At 39.2% G+C, this 25,538-nt stretch overlaps 1 protein-coding gene across 1 annotated transcript; it reads left to right on the forward strand.

The window, feature by feature from the left end:
- The first annotated feature begins 287 nt into the window (after window positions 1-287).
- Window positions 288-8,873, forward strand: LOC140136240 (uncharacterized). The gene is made up of 2 exons (XM_072157964.1): window positions 288-479; window positions 7,042-8,873. The coding sequence occupies exon 2, from the start codon at window positions 7,054-7,056 to the stop codon at window positions 8,767-8,769; it is 1,716 nt and encodes a 571-aa protein (XP_072014065.1). The 5' UTR covers window positions 288-479; window positions 7,042-7,053; the 3' UTR covers window positions 8,770-8,873.
- The last annotated feature ends 16,665 nt before the right edge of the window (window positions 8,874-25,538 follow it).

Here is a 25,538-nt window from a genome sequence, read left to right on the forward strand (position 1 = left end):
ACTCCCCCACCCGGCTTGCCAAACATTGCCCCCCGGCTCTCCCCCCCTTTCGGCTCGCCAACAATTTCTTGCACCTCCCCCCCAGGGCTCATAATTATTGCGCAGCCCCTTAGCTCAAACAACTGAATTTACTCACTCACGAGCGTTTGAGCTATTATACTCTACGCGCTACCTCATTTATAGCTCTCATTGGCTAAAATCCAATCGCTATCGCTCAGCGATGTCGTATAAATACATCTAACCTTGTTTGTGACCCTTCCCATCATGCACTGCTTCTGCTTCCTGAATGAATGGCCCAGAAGAAACGAAGCAAGAAGACGTCTTCTTCTTCCTAATAATCGTATGTCCAGCTCCGGGATAATGCTCAATGGTGTCACACACGCATAAAAGCTTAATTACTTGACATTTCCGGTGCAGAGACAGAAGTAAAAAGTCGCGAAAGTACGAAACAGTCGGCCGCGCAGCAGGTCAGATCAGAGGTAAGCTTACAAACATGCCATGTATGTCTTGAACCTTCTGAGTTTTTTAGTCAGCAGGGCGGAATACCGCAAGTCGCTAACGTAACTCTGGAACCTAGTAGTACAAGGAACTTATACGATGTCCTCATTCACAAACTGATACTACCTGTCCATCGTATAACTATAAGACTGTTACCGCACGGCAGCTGGTTGAAGGAATATTACACAGTCAAGAATAGGCTCCATCATTTTTTTGTTCTGATCCCTCCCAGTCTCCCAAAACATCAAAAGCGTTGCACATTTACTTACTTTAGACTGTCCTTTTTCATATAACGCAGACAAAGTAGGGCCAAGCTACCTAGAAATGGTCAAAATTTTGGCAAGAAATATTTATGTGTAATCCTATGCAAGTCCCATCACATCGTTATCATCGGCGATCGTGATTTTTTTTTTTCTGAAGTTTGGCTGGTACCCACTAGCGTCATGCATGTGACGTGACACAGCTAAAATAATCGACCGGAAATCGGGGATCATTAAAACGTCAAATTTCAAAACACAGAAAGCAGTAAACTTAATGGCGAGCGGTCCGAATTTTGAGCCATACAAGTTTATGTGGTGAACTAGGAACCTAGAGTAGATGAGTGCAGATATCAGAACCGGGGATGGTCCCCCTTCTCTTTTCGAATAGCTCTGACACTTAAACGTGCACAGGGATGAATCCTCCTGAACACGGGACCAACGGCTTTACGTGACTTCCGAATCACGGACGAAGCATATACAATAAAAAGGTTGTGGCTGCGTAGGTTTGAATAATGATAAGTAAAAGAGTCCAAGAGCAGAAATATTTGGTGTCAAACCACATTTGTATAGATTTATTTGCGTAGCAAAATTAAACACGCTAATTTTCGGTCATAGACCTTTGTCAAGTGATGACCTTTTGCGTGCGGAAAACAAAGGAAGAGGAGAGCACAGAAGCTGCGTGAGGAGTCGCAGCAAGTGAGTCTTGCGTGAAAACATAGATTGAAATGCGCGAGGTCTATCGCGACGCAAAGGGGAAGACACATAAAAGGTCAAAATCAAAATTACTGCAAAGAAAAATGAAGGAAATAAAGAAAGAAAAGTAAAGTAAAGAGAAAAGAAGAGAAGAGAAAAGAAAAATTAGAGTAAAGAAAAGAAACCTGAAAAGAAAAGAGAAAAGAAAAGACAAGAAAAGAAAAAAGAAAAGAAATGAAGAGAAATGAAGAGAAGAGAAGAGAAGAGAAGAGAAGAGAGAAAAGAAAAGAAAAAAGAAGACAAGACAAGAAAAAAGAAAAGAAGAAAAGAAAAGAAGAAAAGAAAAGAAAGGAAATGCAAAAGATGAAAGTAATGTGAAAAGTTAAATATTGAGGTTGAAGACATTAAATTGAATGTTCATCCCATTGGGTTGAAGTGTGCCAAGATTAAATATGATGCGTTGTTCCTCGACTTTCCGTTTGTGAGTATTATGCACTTGGGTGAGAGCGGTAACTGTAAGGTCCGTGATGGTATGACTATCCCCTCTAAAATGTTGAGGGACGGGTTTGGCGGTGTCACGTATGAGGGCGTCCGTCTATGTTCGGTGAACCTATCCGCCAAACGCCGTTCAGTTTCACCGATGTACAGAATATGCGGATGTCGCCGACACCCAAGTGCATAAATCACATGTGTAGAAGTACAAGAAAACTCGCTTCTGATGTGGTAGGTGCCTGAAGTGCTACTGACACAATTAGTATCAGATATATGGTTACAGGTATTGCAAGCACGGCGATGACATGGAACAGTGCCACACGCTGAGCTGTCGGTAGGATTGAGATAGGAGTGAACAAGCCGATCTTTAATGTTCTTATCTCTACGATATGATATCATGGGAGATTCAGGGAATATTTCATTGGTAGAATGGTGGTCTTGAAGGAGTTTTCAATTCCGGATGATGATGTTGCTAACGGTGCGGTGTTGGGATGGTATGTTAATACCATCACTGGACGATTAGAACCATTACTGGGGTTGCTTGATACTGAAGACATTCGTCTCTTGTGATGTTCTGGAAACGTTCGACGGCTGCTGTGGTGACATCGCGGGGATACTCACGATCATAAAGAAATCAATCATCTTGGTAGTTTGCTGATTGAAATCGCCATCATCGCTGCATAAACGTCTTAAACGTAGTACCTGTGAAGATGGGATAGAATCCTTACATGATCTGGGATGAGAAGACGAATATGTGAGATATGAATGTGAGTCTGTAGGCTTGTAGTGGATTGAGGTAGATAACTTGAGCCCTGGTTAACACTGATGGAGATGTCAAGGAAAGTAACCTGAGTGGTAGATATATCCCAAGTAAACTGAAGAGCGGGATGGAATGTGTTTACAAAGTTCATGAATTGGAGAAGATCCTCCTCTCTACAGTTCGCGATGCCCAAAATATCGTCGATGTATCTCAGGAATAGAATGGGCTTAGTACCTTGGTAGCGGGCGAGAAATTGTTGTTCAATAAAACCAGCGAAGATGCATGCGTATACTGGACCAAGTCTAGAACCCATTTTGACGCCACGTAGTTGCAGGTAGAACTTGTCGTTGAATTGAAGCAATTGAGAGTGAGTACTAACTCGGCAAGACGGCACAGTGCGTCGGTGGAGGGATTTTCTCGGATCGCTGATCGAGAAAGAAGCGTAAGCTCGGAGTCCTTCATCATGAGGAATGCAAGTATATAAAGACTTAACATCCATAGTAAACAAAAGAAGACGTTCATCATGTATATCCAGTTCATATACAAGGTACATGTACACTACCTATATCTGCACATGCTAGGCAGTGTATGGGGGCGAGAGAAAATTCTTCAATTAAATTCTGAAATTAAATAACTGAACCTAATTGAAGGATTCCCGACCATATAGGAACTTTTTGGGAGGGAAGATAATTTTCACCTAAGCTAAGGCAAGCCCAAGGCTCGAACCTATGCCCAGCGAGATCACGTCACACTTCCGGTGTGGCGTGCCCAAACTCAAATAATTCTCGGGCGACAGACAAATTACAGGAAAGCGTACCAATTTAAGCTTAGTGTAATATCAATTGCACATTACATACATGTACGAAGTCACAAACTTACAAACTTCAATATATGCACTTCAAATAAAGCAGACCAGCTGTTAATTATTACCAATCCTGCAGAATAACTTACATAATCGTCCATTTCATGGAATCCCGTTGCTCAGAATTGCAAATTCCATTTTTATCTGTCAAATGCGCTGTGGATGTGCTCAGGGATTTTATGATGTGCTTCACTAAATCACAGGTGTGAAACTGACTTTATACCACTCGCTCGCTTTCGCAGGCAAGCGAAGCCTCCACCTGATGGCGCTGGGGCATGACGTCATCATGGACGTGTGCAAAATTTTCGACGGCCGGGCGCCATATAACCCGTTTTGTGATTGGTTGCAAAAACCATTTATTGCAATCGTAAGCCAATCAATGAACGTGACGGCCTTAATTAATGTGACCCTCATGTGACCCGCCAGTAAAGTATGTCTAACCTGATTGGTTTACAAAACTACTTTGGTAATTGCTCAGCCAGTCAGCGTGCTCGATGCTTAAAACAACCTCATAGAGGTTTTCGCGACTCGCGAGGCGAATTCACGTGGTGATCCAGCGATCGAGTATAAATTCAGCGTGACAACTGCACTTGCAGATGTGCAATAACAATACATGGACACAATCACTGACATTTACACAATGAAATAATGAATTATTTATGACATGCATGGGCTGGATTTTACGATCGAGGTAAGGTTTTCGGCCTGTCCCTGCATGAATATCCTTAGTTTTCAGCATCAAAAAATACTTGCGATGACCAGTTTTTTGCGGACACTTTGATAACGGGTAACTTTTATAGGTCATTACTAGGGTAGAAACGATAGTTGTACAGTTGTACAAAATATACATTTTGTTATAGGCCTAAAATGTTTACAAAAAATATATTGGTCCACACGTTGTGCATGTATTCAGTTGTTCGACGTATAGCTCGAACCCTCGTTGATCGTATCTCCCGGCCGGCAGCGCAACGCCTTAACCACTCGGCCATCTCGCCCTCTGGCCATCTTGATGCAAAACTTAAACAGAAACACGGAACGCGGTAGCCCGAAACATCATGGCCCTATTCTAGTTGTTCCTTCCTCACCATAGGGCCATGAATGCTGTACATGTAAGTAGAAGCGGGCACCCTAAACTTGTGTCAGCGGTGATGACGTCACACTGACGGGCGTCTATTTATAGGAAGAATTCAAAACATGGCAACGATAGCCAGGTGCGGATCCAGAGGACACCCGTACACTTTATTGATTTTTAAAACAATAAATAAAGTGTACGGGTATCCAAAAGTGTACGGGTGTAATAAGTTAATGATTAGGCCTACAGTAATAGTGAATAATGGTCCAAGAAAGGCTTCTATCGGGCCTTCACCTTCAATCCGAACTTTATCTAACTAAAATTTTACACAATAATAGTGTCAAAATCGTCCTCCAAATGGCTTCAATTGGACCTTCATTTTGCAAAAATTTCCAGACACCCCCCTTTATATGTACATGTATAAGAAGTTGCCCTAGATTCTTTATGCTTTAGATACATTTGTACCCGGAACTTTATGTAAAAAGCAATTGAATTTATACAATATTGAAAACTTGTCCACGAATGGGAAATGGGCCGTCATGGTCATTTCACAAAAATGACGGAGGTGTGAGTACCTCGGGCTAGGAACGCGGACGGTTCTATTCTGCATTTTCATGTTTTAGTATTTCTTCTTCTTTTGGTGTATGACCTGGTAACTCGCATGAAGATTTAGTGAAGTGAGAAATGCTTTGTTGCGTTGACTTTAAGGCTTCCACTGAGCACTGTCTTAGTTCATCACATAAGCTGGCATTTTGTTCCATTCAGATATTGTCTTGAGGAAGAAGGAGTTCTTGAACACTCCTTTGTTAGCCCTGTGTTCAACAAATTTCTGTTGATGGCCCCTGGTTTCTATTCAACTTGAGATGAGATGTTGGAGAGATGTCTACAAGGTTGTTGTGTATTTTGTAGAGCATGGTCAATCTCTTGATTTTTCTCCGTACTCTTAGATCACCCCATTGGAGATCTTCTGTAGTAGGAATTCCAATTGAATGAACACAGCTTTCAACAGCTGTACTCGATCCAACCATGATCGTATATTGCGTGTTTCAAACTACAATGCCAACGCACAACCTTAGATACAATGCTACCCAATCACGAGTGCGTTGGCATGGTCGGATTCACTTCCGCGTTACTCACGCACAATCACACACGTACGCAAAAAACATCATGCTCTTAAAAGCTGCGTCCATTCAATTTGAATTCCTACTATAGAAGTCTTGTGACTGTTCCTTCTTCTCTGCTGTAGTTTCTTTTGCAGAATCTGGCTGCTTGTCTATTGCAAACTAATCCAGAGATTTACTGTTGCAGATTGTGTGTGGACCCCATGCTGCCACAGCATATTCAAGGTGAGGTCTCACCAAAGAGAGGTACGCTGTGGATTTAACCTCTTCACTGCAGCTCCACAAGTTGCGCCTAATTACACCAAGGACACTCTGAGCTTTACTTGAAGCTTTTTTGGTTTGTTTATTCCAACTGAGAGTGTTGTGGAGTTCAATCCCCAAGTAAGGATGGGATTCTTCAGACGACAGCGGTACACCACAAAAGGTGTATTTCCTCTTGGTGGGGTTCCATGATCCAAAGGATATGGTAGAACACTTCGACGGATTGAAACCCACAAGCCATTCATTCTGCCAGGACTCTCAATAAAATATTTACGACAATACATCAAAATTGTCCAAAGCAACCCCGTTTTACGGTACTTATTTCTTAAAGTTAGTCCAAATTTGAACAAAAAATTTAAAAAAACCTTTCCTAAAAAGTTTTATCTAGTTTAAGGGGGTACTACACCCTTGGCCAATTTTGTGCATATTTTTGCATATTTCTCAAAAATTATAACGTATTACTGACAAGTAAGATATGTATATTATAGGGGCAAGGACTACAACTACTGCACTGAAAATGCAGCAACTCAAGGCAAGTATATAGTTATTGATTTATTGATCAAATACTGGTTTTCCCTCATTTTTGACTGTAACTCCACAACTGTTGTCTCTGCTGAAATAAATTTTCCAGTGCAGTAGTTGTAGTCCTTGCCCCTATAATATCTTACTTGTCACCAATGCGCTATAATTTTTGAGAAAAATGCAAAAATAGGCACAAAATTGGGCAGGGGTGTAGTACCCCCTTAAAAAAATTATAATGAAGAAATTTTTGTGACGATGACCGAAGAAATTAGGATTTTCTCCAAAACTGAGCATTTTTGCCCAAATTTGGCCTCCCAGAGGATTCATCAAATCATCTCCATTCTTAATACTATTTATATACTTTAGACCAACAATTTAGAAGTTTTATATGAGGCCCAAAAGTTTCCATAATTCCAGGGTTAAGACCACAAATTGCTGATTACATTGACTCAATTCTAACATTCCTGATTCAAGTACTATGTTCACTTTGTTGTTTGCAGATAGAGTCAACGATGGAGACCTCCACAACAGGACATCAGATGCAGCCAGCAATGCAGACCTCCACAACAGAAAATCAGATGCAGATAGAGCCAACAATGGACACCTCCACAGCAGGACATCAGATTCAGATGCAGCCAACAATGGAGACCTCCACAACAGGACATCAGATTCAGATACAGCCAACAATGGACACCTCCACAGCAGGACATCAGATTCAGATACAGCCAACAATGGACACCTCCACAGCAGGACATCAGATTCAGATGCAGCCAACAATGGAGACCTCCACAGCAGGACATCAGATTCAGATGCAGCCAACAATGGAGACCTCCACAACAGGACATCAGATTCAGATACAGCCAACAATGGAGACCTCCACAACAGGACATCAGATGCAGCCAGCAATGCAGACCTCCACAACAGGACATCAGATTCAGATGCAGTCAACAATGGAGACCTCCACAACAGGACATCAGATTCAGATGCAGCCAACAATGGACACCTCCACAGCAGGACATCAGATTCAGATGCAGTCAACAATGGACACCTCCACAACAGGACATCAGATTCAGATGCAGCCAACAATGGACACCTCCACAGCAGGACATCAGATTCAGATGCAGCCAACAATGGACACCTCCACAACAGAAAATCAGATGCAGATACAGCCAACAATGGAGACCTCCACAACAGGACATCAGATTCAGATGCAGTCAACAATGGAGACCTCCACAACAGGACATCAGATTCAGATGCAGTCAACAATGGACACCTCTGCAACAGGACATCAGATTCAGATGCAGTCAACAATGGAGATCTCCACAGCAGGAAATCAGATGGAGTCAACAATGGAGACCTCTACAACAGGAACAGGGAATCAGATGCAGATACAGCCAATAATAGAGACCTCCACAACAGAAAATCAGATACAGCCAGTAATCAAGACTTCTACAGCAGGAATTCAGATGCAAATACAGCCAGCAATGGAGACCACCACAGCAAGAAATCAGATTCTCCGGTTCTGTAAAGCATGTAGTGATCTCAGAGTAAAGGATGCGAAGATACAGATTCAGAAACTATATACTACCAAATCAATTCCATATGATGTGTGCTGTTTGTGTTTCCTAATTGTAGTGCCGTCTAAGGAGCTTCAGGTGGGAGTGACAAAGGGTATAGTCCCAAAAATTGAACCACTTGACACTTATGACCTTCATGATAATGCGGGTGATACTCCTGCGGATGATACTCCTGCGGGTAATACTCATGCGGGTAATACTCCTGCGGGTAATACTCCTGTTGTAAATAATGATGCAAAATCTTCAGAGAACTTTGTTGAAATAGCATTTAACAAAACATGCTATAACACAAGACAAAGGAAAAGAAAGTATGGTGGCAAAAAAGTCCCATTAGTTTCCGATGCAAAATTGAAAGACAATGAAAATCTCGACAATAGGAAGGATGGTGTAAAAAAAGATGAAGAAATTGATGATACCAGTGATGCTGAGGATCCCTCTTACATACCTCGTGATGAAGAAAGTGCAGATGATGATGATGATGATGGCAATGATGTTCATATTTCTACCGATCCAGAAAATAATTCAGCAAATGAAATGCCCAAACAGGAGTATGACCCGTGCAAAAGGGCCAAAAAAAACAAGAAATGGAGTTCATCCAAAGCTGTTGGATATGATGAAGCCAACAAGTGTCAACCCAAACCGTCCATTTAGCTGCAAATTATGTACCGATGAATTTGCACAACTTCTTGTGTTTCAAAAACATCTTCAAACACATACTGGTGAAGAACCTATAGCCCACCCGTTTTACTGCACCAAATGCGACAAAGAGTTTACACACCGGGAAATGTACAATGTGCACGAAGTACTGCATACGGGAAATAAGCGGTATGTGTGCAAACATAAGGGCTGTAAAAAGACATTCGCACGCAGTTCCTCTTTTCATCTCCATCAGCGAGCACATACCAATCATAAACCGTTCAAGTGTAAGTACTGTGAAAAAGGATTCCGTACTCGTACACAGGTAGTTATTCATGAACGCTATCACACGGGTGAACGACGTTTTAAGTGTAAGCAGTGTGATAAAGCGTTTTACCTCAAAGTGAATTTGATTGATCATGAAACTATCCATACTGGTGAAAAGCCGTTTCAGTGTAATCTTTGTCCATACCGTTGTCGGCTTGAAAAGATGCTTCAGACGCATCAGAAAACACACCTCCTAAAACATTACCGATGTGAGAGGTGTTTACATGTCTTTACTCACAAATTCCGATTTGATACTCACCGCAAACTGAACAAGTGTAAACCTCCAAGACCAGCGCCAATAAAAGTAAATGTCAAAGATTCTGAAGAAAGAAAGGTTGACATAGATATTACACCCATGACCGTATGTCTAGACCAAGAAATAATTGAGTTTTTGGATACGCCAAACGACCAGCATAAACCTTTCCGGTGTAAAAGTTGCAAGAAGAAAGCATTCCGAAGCATTGGGTCTTTTATAAAGCATGTCTCGGGTCACATGCCAGAAGGATATCAAGAAACCAAACCCTATAAATGCGCAGAATGTGGATCACGCTTTAAATCTAGAGGAGTTCTAGGAGAGCATAAAGTAGTCCATACTGTGGTCAGACCATTCAGTTGTACTTACTCAGGGTGCGATTCTGCTTTCAAGTCCCAAAGTCACCTCAAGTTGCACATTCAAAATGTTCATACCAAAATCAAGTCGTACATTTGCGAGATTTGTGCCAAGGCATTTGCTAACTCCACAAAACTCAGAATGCACCTGAAAACTCACAGCGACGAGAAACCAATTCCATGTAGTCAGTGCGACAAATCGTTCAAGTTTGAATACCAACTGAAGCGACACGTGAACCGAATACACAATTACGACGGCGTCAAGGTTGTGTGCGAGCAGTGCGGGAAGGCTTGTAAAACTCGGGATGACTTGCGCAGTCATGCTTTTATCCATACCGGGTTAAAGCCGTATGCATGTCATTATTGTAGCTATCGTTGTAATAGGAATGAAAACTTGAAAAAGCATATGAAAGTACACATGGAAAAAACAGAACAAAGGAAAGATAACAAAGGTGGAAGTCAAATTGGTAATCGTGTAAAACGGATTCAAATACAAACCGATGTATTATCATCTGCATTATCATCTGCATCATCATCACCAATTGGTCATGAAACTGTGCATGCTGTATCAAGCATTCCACTCATACAAGATGGTGTGCATGTACACCCCCTCAAACCAGGTTTAAGTGAAGAACAAACTGTGCATGCTGTATCAAGCATTCCACTCATACAAGATGGTGTGCATGTACAAACACTCAAACCAGGTTTAAGCGAAGAACAGGTGCAAGGAAATGAAACTGTTAGTGCAGTAGCATATGTTCTACATTGTATATAGACTATTTCTGTACCCATATCGGGCTATTCCAGTTAAAATCCATATACCCCGTATGGAAGACATGACCTTACATGTAATCTCCCACATACATGTAGGGGGTGTAGATTTTAAATGGAGTCATCCATTCAGGTAATCCCATTTGAAATTCACACTCCCTGAGTGGAAAATTAAGGGAATGTCTTCCATAGGGGCTGTACGGATTTCAACTGAAATTTACCCATTTGTGAGACTATCAAGTAAGGCACCAGAAACAAATATATTCGATCTTTGGATCGACCGTCGATGCTGCTTCGATGCTTGTTATTAATGAACTATCAACTAATTAATTAGAATTAATGCTAAATTTATATTGGGCAATATTCCTACAGGCACAAATTACTACAAAAATGTATTTCATCACAATTAACAATAGTAAATCAATTGATTTCATAAATAATAAGGATCGACCAAGCATCGATGGTCGATCGAAAGTTCAAACTAATTTGTTTCTATTGCCTAAACTTGATTTGCTCCACATGAAGTTGTCAATATTTTTGTCATTGCTCTAATTTAGCAACCCAAAATATGAGCAAAACAAAAATTTCATGAACTGTAAATTAGGTAATTTGGTATCATTATTTGGTATAATTTTTTGGTATTTTGTCACGTACATGTAAGTTTATTTATTGGGCATTTTTAATGAGAAAAAGAAATTGACAACAAATACTTTTTGCATAATGACTATCTTTTTTCACCTTGATGTGGCAGTGATGTCAACTCATTGAGGCAGCTGTTTCACACGTGCATAGATGCAGCGTCTTTAATCATGTGCATGTGTACACCGGCGCTTTGAGCGAACTCTAGCGATTTGAAGCTGCACCCAATGAAATGCTCATTGACGTCACTGCCACATGTACATGTATCAGGGTGAAAATGGCATAACTTAAACTTGCTTTGTACATTCTTGAAACAGATTCATCAGGATCGTTCATAGTTTATTTGATTGATAAAGGTTCTTTTTCAGATCCAATTAAAATGATACTAATCACTCGGACATATTTCAATTCCTATCAGGAATTTTGTTCACTCTGGTACGGGTGTTTCTAGATGTTTTTAGCAACCAAACCAACCAAAATCACGTAATTGTGTGGGAGGAGACTCAGGTTATTGACCAAGAATCCGACAAAACCACACAATGGCTAAAGGAAGCAATCTGGATCAGGAGTAGAGGAAAGGACACTATGAATAAAGGCAAGGGGCCTACCGACTGGACAAAATTTATGACCAGGTCATAAATACTCGGCAACGAGAAAGTTTGGTGACGTCATCAAAACCAGACAGAAGTGTTGCCAGTGCTAAAAACATCTAGAAACACCAGTACCAGAGTGAACAAGATTCCTGATAGGAATTGAAATATTTCTGAGTGAGTAGTATCATAATAATTGGATTTGAAAAAGAACCTTTATCAATCAGTTGCTTTGTACATTCTGTAAATTTTGTAAATGAAATGGCAATGGAAGAAGATTATTCTTGGGTGGAACTCTAGCTTCCCTATTCATTGTGCTTGTCTCTAAAGTGACACTTTCTCAACTGTACAAATATTGACTGCTATGAGGGTCATGGTTAAAATTATAGACTTGAGGTGATCTCAAAACCGTGCTATGGCCTGAGGCGCAGCTGAGGGTCATAGTATGGTTTTGAGATAACCGTGGGCCTATAATTTTAACCATGACCCGAATAAAGCAGTCACTGTTTGTTTACCGCATAATACAGATTTTTGTCATCTGAAAAGGCCTATTTCATTTCTCATTAAAGACCATGGTTAAATTTTACAATTGACAATTGACCAATTATTCCTCGGGGTTTTTGTCGGTTGTCAACCAATCGCGTCACCACAACTGGCAAGCAGCGCATCAACGCCGCGTGCGTAATGTCAACTACACCATCGCACGAGCGTAGAGTTTGATCGGGACGTAACCAGTCCATAGTTTGTTTCCATGACTGGTCCATAGTTCATTTTGATGAAATTCTCAAATACAGGGCATAGTTAAAACAATGCCCCCTATCAGATGACATGAATATATTATTATGTAAAATTTTAATTTAAGATTTGAATCAATGTGACCTTGTCTTACTGTTAAAATTAACAGAATACTTTGAGGACTGTTGAATATCAAAAATATCAATTTAATAATTTGCCATAAAATTGTTATTATATTGTGAATTTCAAAAAATCTAAATTATTTGATATCAGGACATTTTTTATAAATTTTATAGTTGAATTGGATACATCCAAATTCATTAGTTTGTAGGATTAAAGCAGAGCAGCCAGGGTCTTAGCTAGCCACCCGTCTGGCCGTCATTTTAGACGGGGAGTTTGCTCCGGGACAGGCAAAATTAATCCCTTTGACAGATGCTATACTAGTATTATAAATTTTAGTAGACCCAATTTGTAGAACAAGGCCATCAGCACATCTTTGAACCCCCAATGGGCTATAGACGTCTGGTAAATGTTTTAAAGGTCAAATTAGGACAGCCAATTTCATTCAAAATCAAATGAGGGACAACCCTCAATTTCTAGCTAAGACCCTGAGAGCAACTTTGAATAATGGTGAGTCGCAGCCTTCTGGTCATACAGGAAATGAGTCAAGGAAGATACCGGTCACATTTCCATTAGCCTTTTGAGATATGGCGGACACAATAGGATGGCGCTGCACAAAGTGTGTAAAGTCTTTTGAATTTGCTGGGTTTTACCCAGATTGAAGTCTGCCCTCCTTTTGTGTACGCCAGTTTCGAAAAAGTTATTATGACAAAATAATGTACATATAAAACCCAATAGCATGAACCTGGAGATCTCACGTATTGAACCCATACCTTTCCCTATGAGTGTGGGCTTTATTCTTCTCAATATTTGAGCACAAACACTGAGCTCTCCAACTGGCCTTAACCCTAACCCAACTAGGACTCACTAAAGCTCAATATTAAAACCACTCTGCGTGCATGCATTCCACGTGACTTGATGACGCAATCAGACCAAGTCATAATATACCCAGGGAATCGTTGGCCGGGCCAACGTCACCTGTGTAGCTACCTGCTTGGGATCTTCTGCGTGGCATGCGAGGGGTCCGAGGTTCGAATCCCGGGGGTGCCAAGTGACTTTCTTCTTCATCTTTTCTCCTTTTTCGTTCTTTCTTTCCCTTCCGATAGCACAAAAACCACGGGTAGGGTTAGGGTTAAGCTACATGCATGTTTTTCCTATATGCCTCCTTAACCCTAACCCAACTAGGACTCACTAAAGCTCACTATTAAAACCACTCTGCGTGCATGCATTCCACGGGACTTGATGACTTAATCAGACCAAGTCATATATACCCAGGGAATCGTTGGCGGGCCAACGTCACCTGTGTAGCTACATGCTGGGGATCTTCTGCGTGGCATGCGAGGGGTCCGAGGTTCGAATCCCGGGGTGCCAAGTGACTTTCTTCTTCATCTTCTCTCCTTTTCGTTCCTTCTTTCCTTCCAATAGCACAAAAACCATGGGTAGGGTTAGGGTTAATGTTTTAATTTAGATATTAAATCCCCTATAGAACACTGCAGTTAAGCAGCCAAGATAATAAGTGAGACCTGTTTCTTTCATTTTATGTCATTATTTGGCAAGGAATAACAAAATATAAAACCAAAATCATATAATTATTTATGGCTTTAAAAGTAGTGCACGGTTGAGCTGGCATGTTTAATTTAAGGTGGTACTACACCCCTGATAAACGTTGTGACTAATAAACATTATTTTTCACCAGGTTCGCCGTCGCAAATTTTCCGTGTTGTGACTAATTTTGCATTTTTCTCGAAAACCAACTACACGCTGGTAACAAAAGTTATGTATAGGGGCAAGGAATCCAATTACATGTACTTCAATGAAATTTGAGTGATTCAAGACAAGTGGTTCATTATAATTATGTTAAGTTAAGGTACATTCTAGCGGTACAATGTACCTCTTTTCTTATCATAAATAACGTACCGCTTGTCTTCAGTCACTGAAATTCAGTGTTATAATTTTTTGAGAAAAATGCAAAAATATAATTATGTGACCCGGCAGCACAACTGAGCCCTGAAGTCGCCAATCATCATTTTTTAGATATTCAACCAAAATATTCTGCTTGAAATTAGCTTTAAAATGATGTATACCATGTCTATAGTACTTGACATTTAAGTAGTGAAAAATCAATAAAACAGTCAATAAATCCTTTGTTTCCTATTGTTTATTGTTAAGTTCAATGGAGCATATCTCAATAGTGGCACTGGCGACATCCGGGCTCAGTTGTGGAGGATGGTCACATATAGTCACAAATTTATCAAGGGGTACGTAGTACCACCTTAAGAATTGAGTTTAGAAGTGGGCTTATACAATGTATGCATATTACTCATTATTAGTGATTTTTTTCACAAGGAAGTACATGTAGTTCTAAGGTGTATGATAATATTGTAAAGAATATTTGATTTTAGTAATTCTGTTGCAGAGGTTGCATTTAAAGCCATGTTTAAATAACATTTATATTAAAAATAGATTTGTATTTCTTTTCCACAAAATGTTTGTTTTCACTGTCAGATATGTCCCTTTTTAATTTTGACCCGTACAGATTAGGCAAACAAAGAAAATCAATATTTTAATACCAGTGCATGTGTCTCCAATGCTTGTCACTATGTCTATCGTGACTGAGTTAGGTCCTTTTGATGTGTTATGACCTTCTGCACGCCATTGTACTAACAGTGTTAAGTGTATTGTGTAAGCATTTGACTAATATTTCAATAACAACATACTCCTGTTGTTTTATTCAAAATCACAGATTTTGTCACAACTACAGCACCTAAAGCCTTGATTTTTCAGGTATGTTAGTTGACTAAATTACACTACACTCGTGTAAAAATCACAATTTTGAAAAACATTGAGGGTATCCTTAGCAAATGTTTCAATATGGCTTTAGGTGCGTTTTCTGGTTATCTAGCCTTTGCTAAGTTTAGCAGGCCGTTGCAACTCGTCAGATACCAGCGTTAATGCAAAAAGGTGGTATACACCGTCGGCTTCCCCCCATTATTACCCACCAGCGCCATTGATAAGTCACGGCCGCTGCCATTAATATTGAATATTGGTACAATTCATTTGTTTATGTTTCTTATGTTCTTTCTTTTATAACTATGACCATTTATACATGTACTTTATGACTGTATCCGTTTGTTTGGTAAATTTTCATGAAATATTGATAAATTGAAGAATTTGTAATTAAACCCTGGGCGTCGCCATTTTAGAAAAGTGAAGAAAAATGCTGCTGCCACCACAACAGTACTAAAAGCTGCCTAAAAAAACATGACGTCACGAATATGCTAATTAAAGAAAAATGCTGCTGCCATCTACGTCCACATGTTGCAAGCGTGATTTATCGCTGACCTCGCATCGATGAACGGAGTTGCAAGTCCATCGCACTTCGTGCTCTATAATACGTCCATGAGTTTAGGCTAAGCATTTCTCTTTATTATTTCCATTTGAGTGTCCAACTGCTCAACATCAACTTCATCGGTTTCTCACCAGTTATCGCAACTCTTTAATAATAATCAACTTTCATCAAAATTTCACCCTGCTACATTATGTTGCAACACATCTATCCATAGTTGGTAACCCACGCTTTAGAAAGGGTGAGTTTGAAGGGTCCACAAAATGCCTGAAAGGGCGAGTTTAAAAAATTCTTGTTAAAATGCGTGTCCAAATATAAAGCATGGTCACTGATAAAAAGGGTAGGTTTACATGTAGAAGTCGACAATTGCAATCTTAAAGCTTACTGTAATTTCTGATTGAATGACACTAAATGAAACACACAAAAAATATTGAAATCCCATTCTGTTTAGTCATCTAAAACTTCAATGTAATTCTCTTTGGATGCAAATCTGCACCTCCTGGACCACCATAACCACTTATCTATGATCAGTAACCACACTTAGAAAGGATGGGTTTCAGAGTTTTGGTATAAAGGGTATAAAATAAAAAGGGTGGGTTTGTAACACCGCTGCCAACTATGCTATCCTGGATTCACTGTTCATATACAGGGTATCTCTATTCAGAGTGTTTTAAGGTGTAATTAAAGGTGCGTATTGCCCTGACGTATCTTTAGGTGGGTGGTCTGATTGTAATATCTTCTACCGTGTTAAGGGAGGTGTAATGAGCGTGAACCTGGTTTGGATGCAGAGGGAGTGTGCCTGTAACAGACACAGACACCAGAAAAGGACCAGCTCAGATCGCGCGCCAAATAAGTTTGCAGTCCAGAAATTTCATTTTTTTCTCAGCCTTGCAAAAAATAGGCAGAGGTGGGAATCGAACCCGGGACCTCGGTGTTGTAAAACCTACTACGTTACCACTGAGCCAACTGACAATCAGCTATGAGAAGTTTGATAGTAATCCTTGATATTGCTGAATAGAATAAATCAATACTGATAGGTCTATTTATCTAATGTACGATGTTATTCAAATTGGCCTATAAACTAGGAATATAATGTGAAATGACTATCAATCAATCAAGTTGTCAAGTTATCAACAATCAATAATAAACCGACGTAGGCCTATCATGGAACATTACCAACTAGGCCTACTAACTAATATACCAAATAAATAAAATAAATAAATAAGTCAGTAAATAAATAAATAGGCATAGGCCTAAATAAATAAATAAATACATAATGCAGAATGCAGTTAGTATTTTAGTTGCAAAATTCCAAACATTCTATTCACACATTCTATTATAATTTTCTGCTATACACGCAAAGGACCTGTGCCTTTAATATGTCCGCGCCTAATCAATAATGAGTCTTTCACCATGCTCACACACCATGTTAAACTATTGTATCCCTGCAAGTATTATCTACTGACCAAGTCCTAACAATGAATGAAATGGATGCTATAATGTACCCAATCAAGCGAACATATCAAGGTCATATCAGGCGTTATACAAAGAATGGTCAAAGGTCAACGTTTCCAAAGAAGTATAGTAATAGATGTAGACACAAGCTTTTCGAGGGAAACATAAACACATAGTCGTCAGTCGTGTGGTTTTTATGAGATTTGATACGGCGCTGAAGTCTATTGGCTGTCCCAAAATCAGTACCAGACCCGGTTTCCAGACGGCAATGTGTGTGTTGTTACAAGGAACGCAAACTCATTTTATCAATGAGTGAACCACATAGAGGCATCTATCGTGAGCCAATCTGCATTCTGTTGCCTGCAAAAGCCGACGATCAGGTAAAAATTCTAAAAGCAGCGTGACTAGATATTTGCGTTAATTTCATGATACGTGTAAAACACATTGAAAACGCCAAATTGCAGTCATAAAATATATAATATTAGTAAATCACCCAATCGAATGTTAACGAGGTATGTGGAAAAGAACTGCAATAACAATAACAAACTATGTGCCCAAAGAGTTGTCTTTGGCATGTCGCTTTTTTTAAATATGACCAAAAATATCAAATTTTGGAAAAACGCCCCAAAATTTAAAACAAACAGGAACCTTCCAAAATAAATATATATTAGCACTCGGCGGCCCAGTCACTACCTGCCGCTGTGATTTGGGAAGTAACTCATTGCTTCCCTCTCCAGATACCGGAACTTCAAGGTCGCTCATACCCCAGCCCTTAAGTCTGTTTACATTCTCCTTTAATTAAGATTTTTAATCCAATTCCATGCAACAGTGAGCGTTTCTTTAAAAGAATACAACAGAAACAAGTCTTTTTCATATCATTTGTACATTATATAATTTATTTTACTCAATCACATATAATATGAAGCTTCTTTTATACAGGTATATTAAACAAAATATCAACCTTTTAATAGAAGAAAACACCATATCCCTACATTATATAGCTGATACATATTGTAAGATGTCTAGGTACAGATAAATGACGGACTTCGGTGGTGATGGTTGAGACCAATATCGATTACATGTAAGGCAAGCGAGACAAATAAAGTGTCCTTATATATGTGATGCGATCAAGCAAAATCAGCCGGATGTGGAAGTATTAAATTTTCAGTTTCTTATGGGATAGTATTAAACAAGCATTTATAAAGAGGCATTTTGCAGAAAACCCAATTGAAATTGAATAACCAGTTCCAATGATATAAGCAATTAAAGAATTTCCAAAACAACAGGAAACAAAAGGAAATATTTCCGAGTTCCGACTGATTTTGCTTGATCGCATCACATATGTTTAATCTGCAAGAGCCAGAATACAATACTTGATCAATAAAAGAGATTTTGAATATTTTTCTGCGTATATTTTTTTACCCACTTCAAAACATATATGCAAGTGGAACAAAACAATTATTTCTTCAATAGAGGTTATCCACTTTACTCATGCGTGACTTCTAACAAAAGGCGCTGGTTCCCGTAGTATTCCTCATTCAAACTAATTCAATGCACGACCTCGGAGTTACCTGCATGACTTTGGCGGGCTATTTTGAAATTTGAAAGTCCTAAACAAGGTATAGGAGTCGCTGGTAGGATATGCAGCTTATAGAACACGGATAACCTCTATTTGAACATGCTGTGAGGAACCTACATGTAGATGGGAAAAGGATGCATTTTGAGAAAAATGGTAGAAATGTGTGTTTCAGTTTTTTTGTTGAAGTGACATGAGGATGCATGATTACTTCTTGCATTAGGCCGAGTTCACATAGGAGTATACGATATTCGCTATACGCTCAGGCCGAGTTCACATAGTATGAGCGTATACCGTATACTCCTATGTGAACTCGGCCTTACTGTTTTGTTAAAAGAAAAATTTGGAATTGTGTAATAAACTGACACAACTCATTATTCATGATTTTGTGACTTAATCACAGAATTAAAACCAGAGAACCAGGACTCGACCGCCATCTTGATACAGGCATGGAGCAAAAATTGGGAGTATTCGGTTTCCCTCGGAATGCGCTAGAGGCATTCGTTGTCATGCAAGCGCGACATGGATGATGGGCGCATTTGAGAGACGCACTTGATGCGACCTGCACGCGAGTACCAAGGCGCTTCAGATGAGATGCAGAATTGTTTTCGTTCGTCTCCGCGCACTGTTGGTAATGACCCGAATACCCCCAATTTTCTCCCCATAGCTGACGGCGCGATTGTACGTGGCGGTATAGGGAGTCCCGGTTCTCCTTCTCTAATTCTGTGGACTTAATAAACCTCGTTTAGATCTACAATCTAGGGTCCTCAATTTGCTTAAAGGATGGCATTATTCCTTATTCCATCTGAATTTCAAGTTTCTGCCAAAGACGAACGGCAATTGTTTACATTTTGAGAGCGTGCAGAGCGTAAACACAGAAGTGGGGTTCTGATTAGCTGAATCAATGGTCTGACAATCATTGCAACAGACCGATAATCTGATTGGCCGATTACGCGTCAAAATGTTGGTCAGCGCCCTTGAAGGACACGCAAAGCTCCGCGTATGTCGCTCATTAACAGGGCGCTCGCGTCAATCTGAGCAAGGGAGTGCCGTTCTTCTCTGAAACCCTGTGTAGGGCAGTTTTAGTTCTAATATAATAAAACTTCAGTTTGCAATAATACTTTGCTTTCTTCAACTTTGCCCAATCATCTTATTATAAGAAAATGCATTCTGCAAAGATTCAATAAACCAGCAACCTTGAGATTATGCAGCCAAGTCCCGGACCACTACATGTACACTATACGCAATAATATTGATTCTGCAAACTGCTGTTTTTACCATTTATGTACTTGAATTTGACTCTTGAATGGATACAGCAATAGAAAAAAGGAAATTGAACTTAAATGGATATGGTATATTATGAAAACTAGTTGTGGTACAAGTTGCAAACCATCGTTGGGCAGGAAAAACCTGTGTCATTTTTGGCCCCTGAACATGTTTAAAGCTAAACTATGTAATCTCTTGGCAGTTTTTTGTTTTAAACATGTTTAAGGGCCACAAGTACATGGGCTGTTTTTCCTGCCCAACAACAAAACAGAACATATTACTGTAAAAGTGGAAATTTTACTTGGTTTTTAAATTCATGATTTTAAGCTGCCATACATCGAAAAAATTACACAAAAGGAATATATTTATGTGTCGTTATTTTTGTGGCAGCTGCTTGGAACACAAAAAGCACAAAAATCATTGTAGCATGAAAGTTTCCACTTTTATAGCATAATTATTAAAGAAGATAGTCACAGCATCCACTGCTCAGGGGCATAGCAAGCGGGTGTACAGGGTGGACCAAGTCCAGGGGCCCAGAGCAAAAGCGAAAATGAAAAATGTTGATAAAGATGTTAAAAGGGCACCACACTGCTCCTTGTCAAATGCTGTGAGCATTTCACATTAATTTATCCAACACCCAGATCTGTCGGTTTCTATTCTTAACTACCCAGAATGAAAACCCCTGCTGTGTTGTTATTAACAGGGCTCTTTATATTTTTTAATTCTACCTTGGAACGTAATTATTACATATGTTCAAATATGAAGAGCCTCATTTAAGACAAAATTTAGGATTGAGAGTTGGTATAAAAATTCTCTGCATACTTCCATACATGCATAGCATACAAAAGTGTACACTGTCCCCAACTGGGCAACTATAAGCAACAACCAACTGATGAAGTTCGGATTTCATAATTCTCAATGTGCATCCCATAATGTATTACAGGATACTGTGAAAATCTTTGATGATATATATCGCCTGCTCAGTGCCAGAAGTGGGTATGTGCAATAGTTGCCATGTGTCAGATGAGTACAATATACTGTGTAAATTGCCAAATGTTCACAGTGCAGCTATTGCTCTTTCCACTTCTGGCACTGAGCAATCAATGTTCGAAGGACAATATAATAGTCAATAACTTACTTGATTTATTTTATTGTATGCTTTTAAAATGTATATCTTGATCAAATGTCATTTAATTGGACTAGCAATAAAATGTGATCTAAGTGATGTAATATTCATTACATTGCACAAAACAAAAATATTTTTAAGTTTTAGTGTCTCATACTTCCATGGTATAATTATCTAGTATAAATTCCTTGGACTTTTATTTTAATTAACACATGACCTCATTGGCGTTAATCCCCACCTTTCGTCAAAATTACCCATTTTTTGTTACTTTTTGACAATCCAGGCTGATCCCCCCCTGCTACGTTTCAAGACGGATTGATGGTAATGCCGGACCTTACACCTGAAGGAGCTGTGCAGTAATTATGTGTACCCTATGGTGGTGAATTCTTAAAATGGTGTGCCAGAAATCAATTACTACCCCCTTTGACTGAGCAAACAAAACCCCCCACCCACCTAATAATTGCCCACCCTGGGTACACAAAATTATTGCACCACCCTAATATCTACTTTTACATTTGTATTTTTCAAGGAAAGATGTACATACTGTGATAAATGGCTATGCAATTGTTGCATATTTTGTTATGGGAGTGAATGCATTCCGAGTTACTTTTCAACACGCATCTTTTTCCCCTCTACAAATTACGCGAGGCATGCTACGGTTGCATATTTTTTACGAAAGGGTATGCTTTCGTAATTACTTTCCCTAGGCCATATTATAAAAATATTGAATGTTTATGAGTTCAATGGTAAGAATATTTTCATGAAGTGAAATATATACCATTCCATTCACTCCGCAAAGCCTCGTTGAATGGAACAGTTCATATTTCACCGAATGAAAATGTTCATTCCATTGAACGAAAAAAACATTCAATATTTGTTTTATATAACTCATCTATATATATTTCTTTTCTTCCACTTAATTTTATAGATCACCAGGAAAACAAAATAAATAAAAAAATATAAGCTACATTTATTTTCGAAGCGGCACTCACACCTATAATTGGTGAGATATATGGTCACCAGGATCGCTATACGCACATGTATGTCAGGGTTGCCATGGTAGCTTCGCATTAGTGCAATGGAAAATTGACTATTGCACTGGCCCGGAGTGCAATAGTCTTTCTTAATATAGCAAAAATAATCAATAGTAATTGACCAATCAAATGACAAGAACCTTCATACGAGTTAATAATAATACGCTATTTTATTGGAGTGAGAGGATGTTCAGGTGTTACTGTATATATATATACACCCAAATACCCCTTTCAAGGAAGTGTAACATTAAAAGTTACTGCAGAGTATGGTTTGTTGTACTTTTCCAGTAAGAATTCCTTGGACAAAATGCCTTTGTTTTTCCTATTTTTTCCTATTGCCACAAATCCCAAGGCATTCTTGTTAGAGCATTTATTGTTACCACTTCCAAGTTTGTCTGAGTGCTGGCGGCATCTTATGTTGATCCTGCCTTGTTTCAGTTTGTCATCGGAATTGCCTGGCTATTCCACTTGAAATCCATCCACCCCTTATGACAAAAATCTTCCACACAGGGGTATAGATTTTAAATGTAGTAAGTCACCCATTCAGGTAACCCGATATGAAATTCATACTCTCAGTGTGGAAGATTAAGCCCCTGTTTTCCATGGGGGATGCAGATTTCAACTGGAATAGCCAAATAAACTGGCTATTAACAAACTGGTCAAGGCTGAAACTCCTCACACAGGGGGTTTTAGTTCATAAGAAATGTGAAGACGCTGTCCTGGGGGGGGGGGTCACTCCCATTGTAGCCTGTACACCATCCGCGATAATCAACTTTTGAAAGCACCCTAAACACGGATTTAACCCTTGGCTAAAACGATACCCTAAACAAGTGTTTTCACACCCTAAACAGGGATTTTATTCCTTGCATCAAATTTCATGCCCTAAATTTCATTTCCGCGTATTAGCAATCGCCATTTTGCTACCCTTTCTCCCAATCTTTCATGTTTTGACACCCTAAACACGATACGCGCGTATCATGCCTACCCACGAAAAACTACCCTTTTTACGTGTTTTCATTATCGCGGATGGTGTACAGGCCACAATGGGAGTGACCCCCCCCCCCCCACCCCGGAGCGCTGGCGCTGTATGAGCATAAGAAGCAGAGCAGTATATTTGCAAGTTTTACAAATGCAGCAGCATTTGCTGAACTATTCTGCTGTCCCTAACAAAGCTAATTCATTATGCAGAAAAAAGCAGCAGGGCAGAGAACAGTCCATTAGAAAATGGAAAATGCTGCATTATGTTGCAACTGAAAAAAAAAATTAAACACAAAAACATCCAACCGTATTAGACTGGCTCAAACAACATCACTCTTGCAGCGTATTTGGTGAATTACTTAGGAGAGAGCATGCAAAATGGGCCATTTCCAGTTGAAATCCATATACACCCTCTACGGAAGACATGACCGTAATCTTCCACACAGGGAGGGTGAATTTCAAATGGAGTTACCTGAATGGGTTATGGTGACTCCATTTTAAATCTACACCCCTAGGAAGATTAAGGTCATGTCTTCTGTCCATATGATTTCAACTGTAATAGCCCAATGTCACGGTCACCTATAGTGATGATTAATAATGATTCAATTTGAAATTTATGAAAAGTTGTAGCAAAGACTTTATCTACAAAATTGGAATGTATCATCAAAATACAATAACAAAGAGAAAAAAATAATATCACTCATACAAACATGTCTGCATGAGTGAAAGTATCTATAATAATAATAATAGTAATAATAATATATAGAATATATTTTTACATATTTGGCATAATTGACACTCAAATGTACATGGTGTTAAATTTCATTATACACAAAAAATTGATTAATACAATAGGAGATCAGGATTATCCATGGGATTTTAATTGACAAGCCGCATCATATTTTGGTTGAATATGAAGCCCCTGTCAAAATGTGGCTGGTTATCATTTACACGATACAAAGCGTGCATAAAAAGAAACCACAGGGAACCAGAAATTTGATACGCATATTTTTCACCACCATCTGGGTGCTGCTGGGGTGCTACATGTAAAAATGCATCCATCCGTTAGCACCCCCACACACGCGATCAGCAGACACCACAACGTGTGTGACTGGGTGTACTAGGAAACATGAAAAGTTTTGGGTCTGTACATCATCCATATGATGATATCCTTATGGTCAATCAAGCTAGTGTTTTCCCTATTACCTTGTAGCATGCATAAACTTTGCTTCACTTTGATGAGGTTAACATGGCGTAGTAGTGACATAGGTGCCTTTATATGGTTGCGTGCAGGTGCGCTGACAAAACACCCTTATTCGAGTGTGCAGAATTGGGATAATACGTACCAATGTGATACTGCAACCAGCAAGAATATGCAATTACATCACTATCAAATAAAATCTGTACCCGTCAGAGAAATTAGATTGGAGAGCTTGGATTCTGTATTCCCAAGCATAATGCTACGGAATTATACCATACTGGATTGTTACTCATAGGGACCAAATTAGTGTACCTCCAGCATTTGGCAAAGGCCCAAATTATGACTGGCATCACAAAGCATGAATGTTACAAAGGTTTGCTCATGTTGCATTGATACCAGCTACAGGAATTGGGCTATCCAGGTTACTTGAATGGGTGACTTATATTAAAATTTATACCCCCCTTTGTGGGAGATTAAGGTCATGTCTTCCATAGGGGGTGTATGGATTTCAACTAGAATAGCCCAATGCATTGCTTTTATTAACATAAACATGTTTGAAATTGCGAAACAATTGGGATATACACTAAGTGAAGCTACAACATGGCAAGTTCTCTGGTATTGGTAGTATTCATATACAAGTGCAATAAACCACACCCACCATTACATTGTCTTACTTTTCAAACATTTCAGTAAAAAGTATTATGCATGTTGTAGAAAATTGAAACTAAAAAATTGCATTAATCTTTCAGTATGCTTTACCATTCTTGAGTTATAGTGCAAGCTTTCCACATTTTCATCAATAACCCATCAGCCAAAAGACCTATAGAAACGCAAAATGTAATTTTTAAAATTATCAGAAATTTCACATATTAAACATGCATGTACCACTCTATAGCAAAATAGAATTTTTAAGGTGTGTAAAATTTGCACATGTATGCATGATGTATGTAATAAACATTCCATTTGACATCCATACACCCCCCTATGGAAGACATGGCCTTAATCTTGCAC

The sequence above is a fragment of the Amphiura filiformis genome, chromosome 16, assembly GCF_039555335.1.
Source record: "Amphiura filiformis chromosome 16, Afil_fr2py, whole genome shotgun sequence".
Lineage (NCBI taxonomy): Eukaryota > Metazoa > Echinodermata > Ophiuroidea > Amphilepidida > Amphiuridae > Amphiura > Amphiura filiformis.

What these genes read in the sequence shown, in the direction of transcription:
- LOC140136240 (XM_072157964.1), top strand. Translation starts at nt 7,054, where the DNA reads ATGGAGACCTCCACAACAGGACATCAGATGCAGCCAGCAATGCAGACC.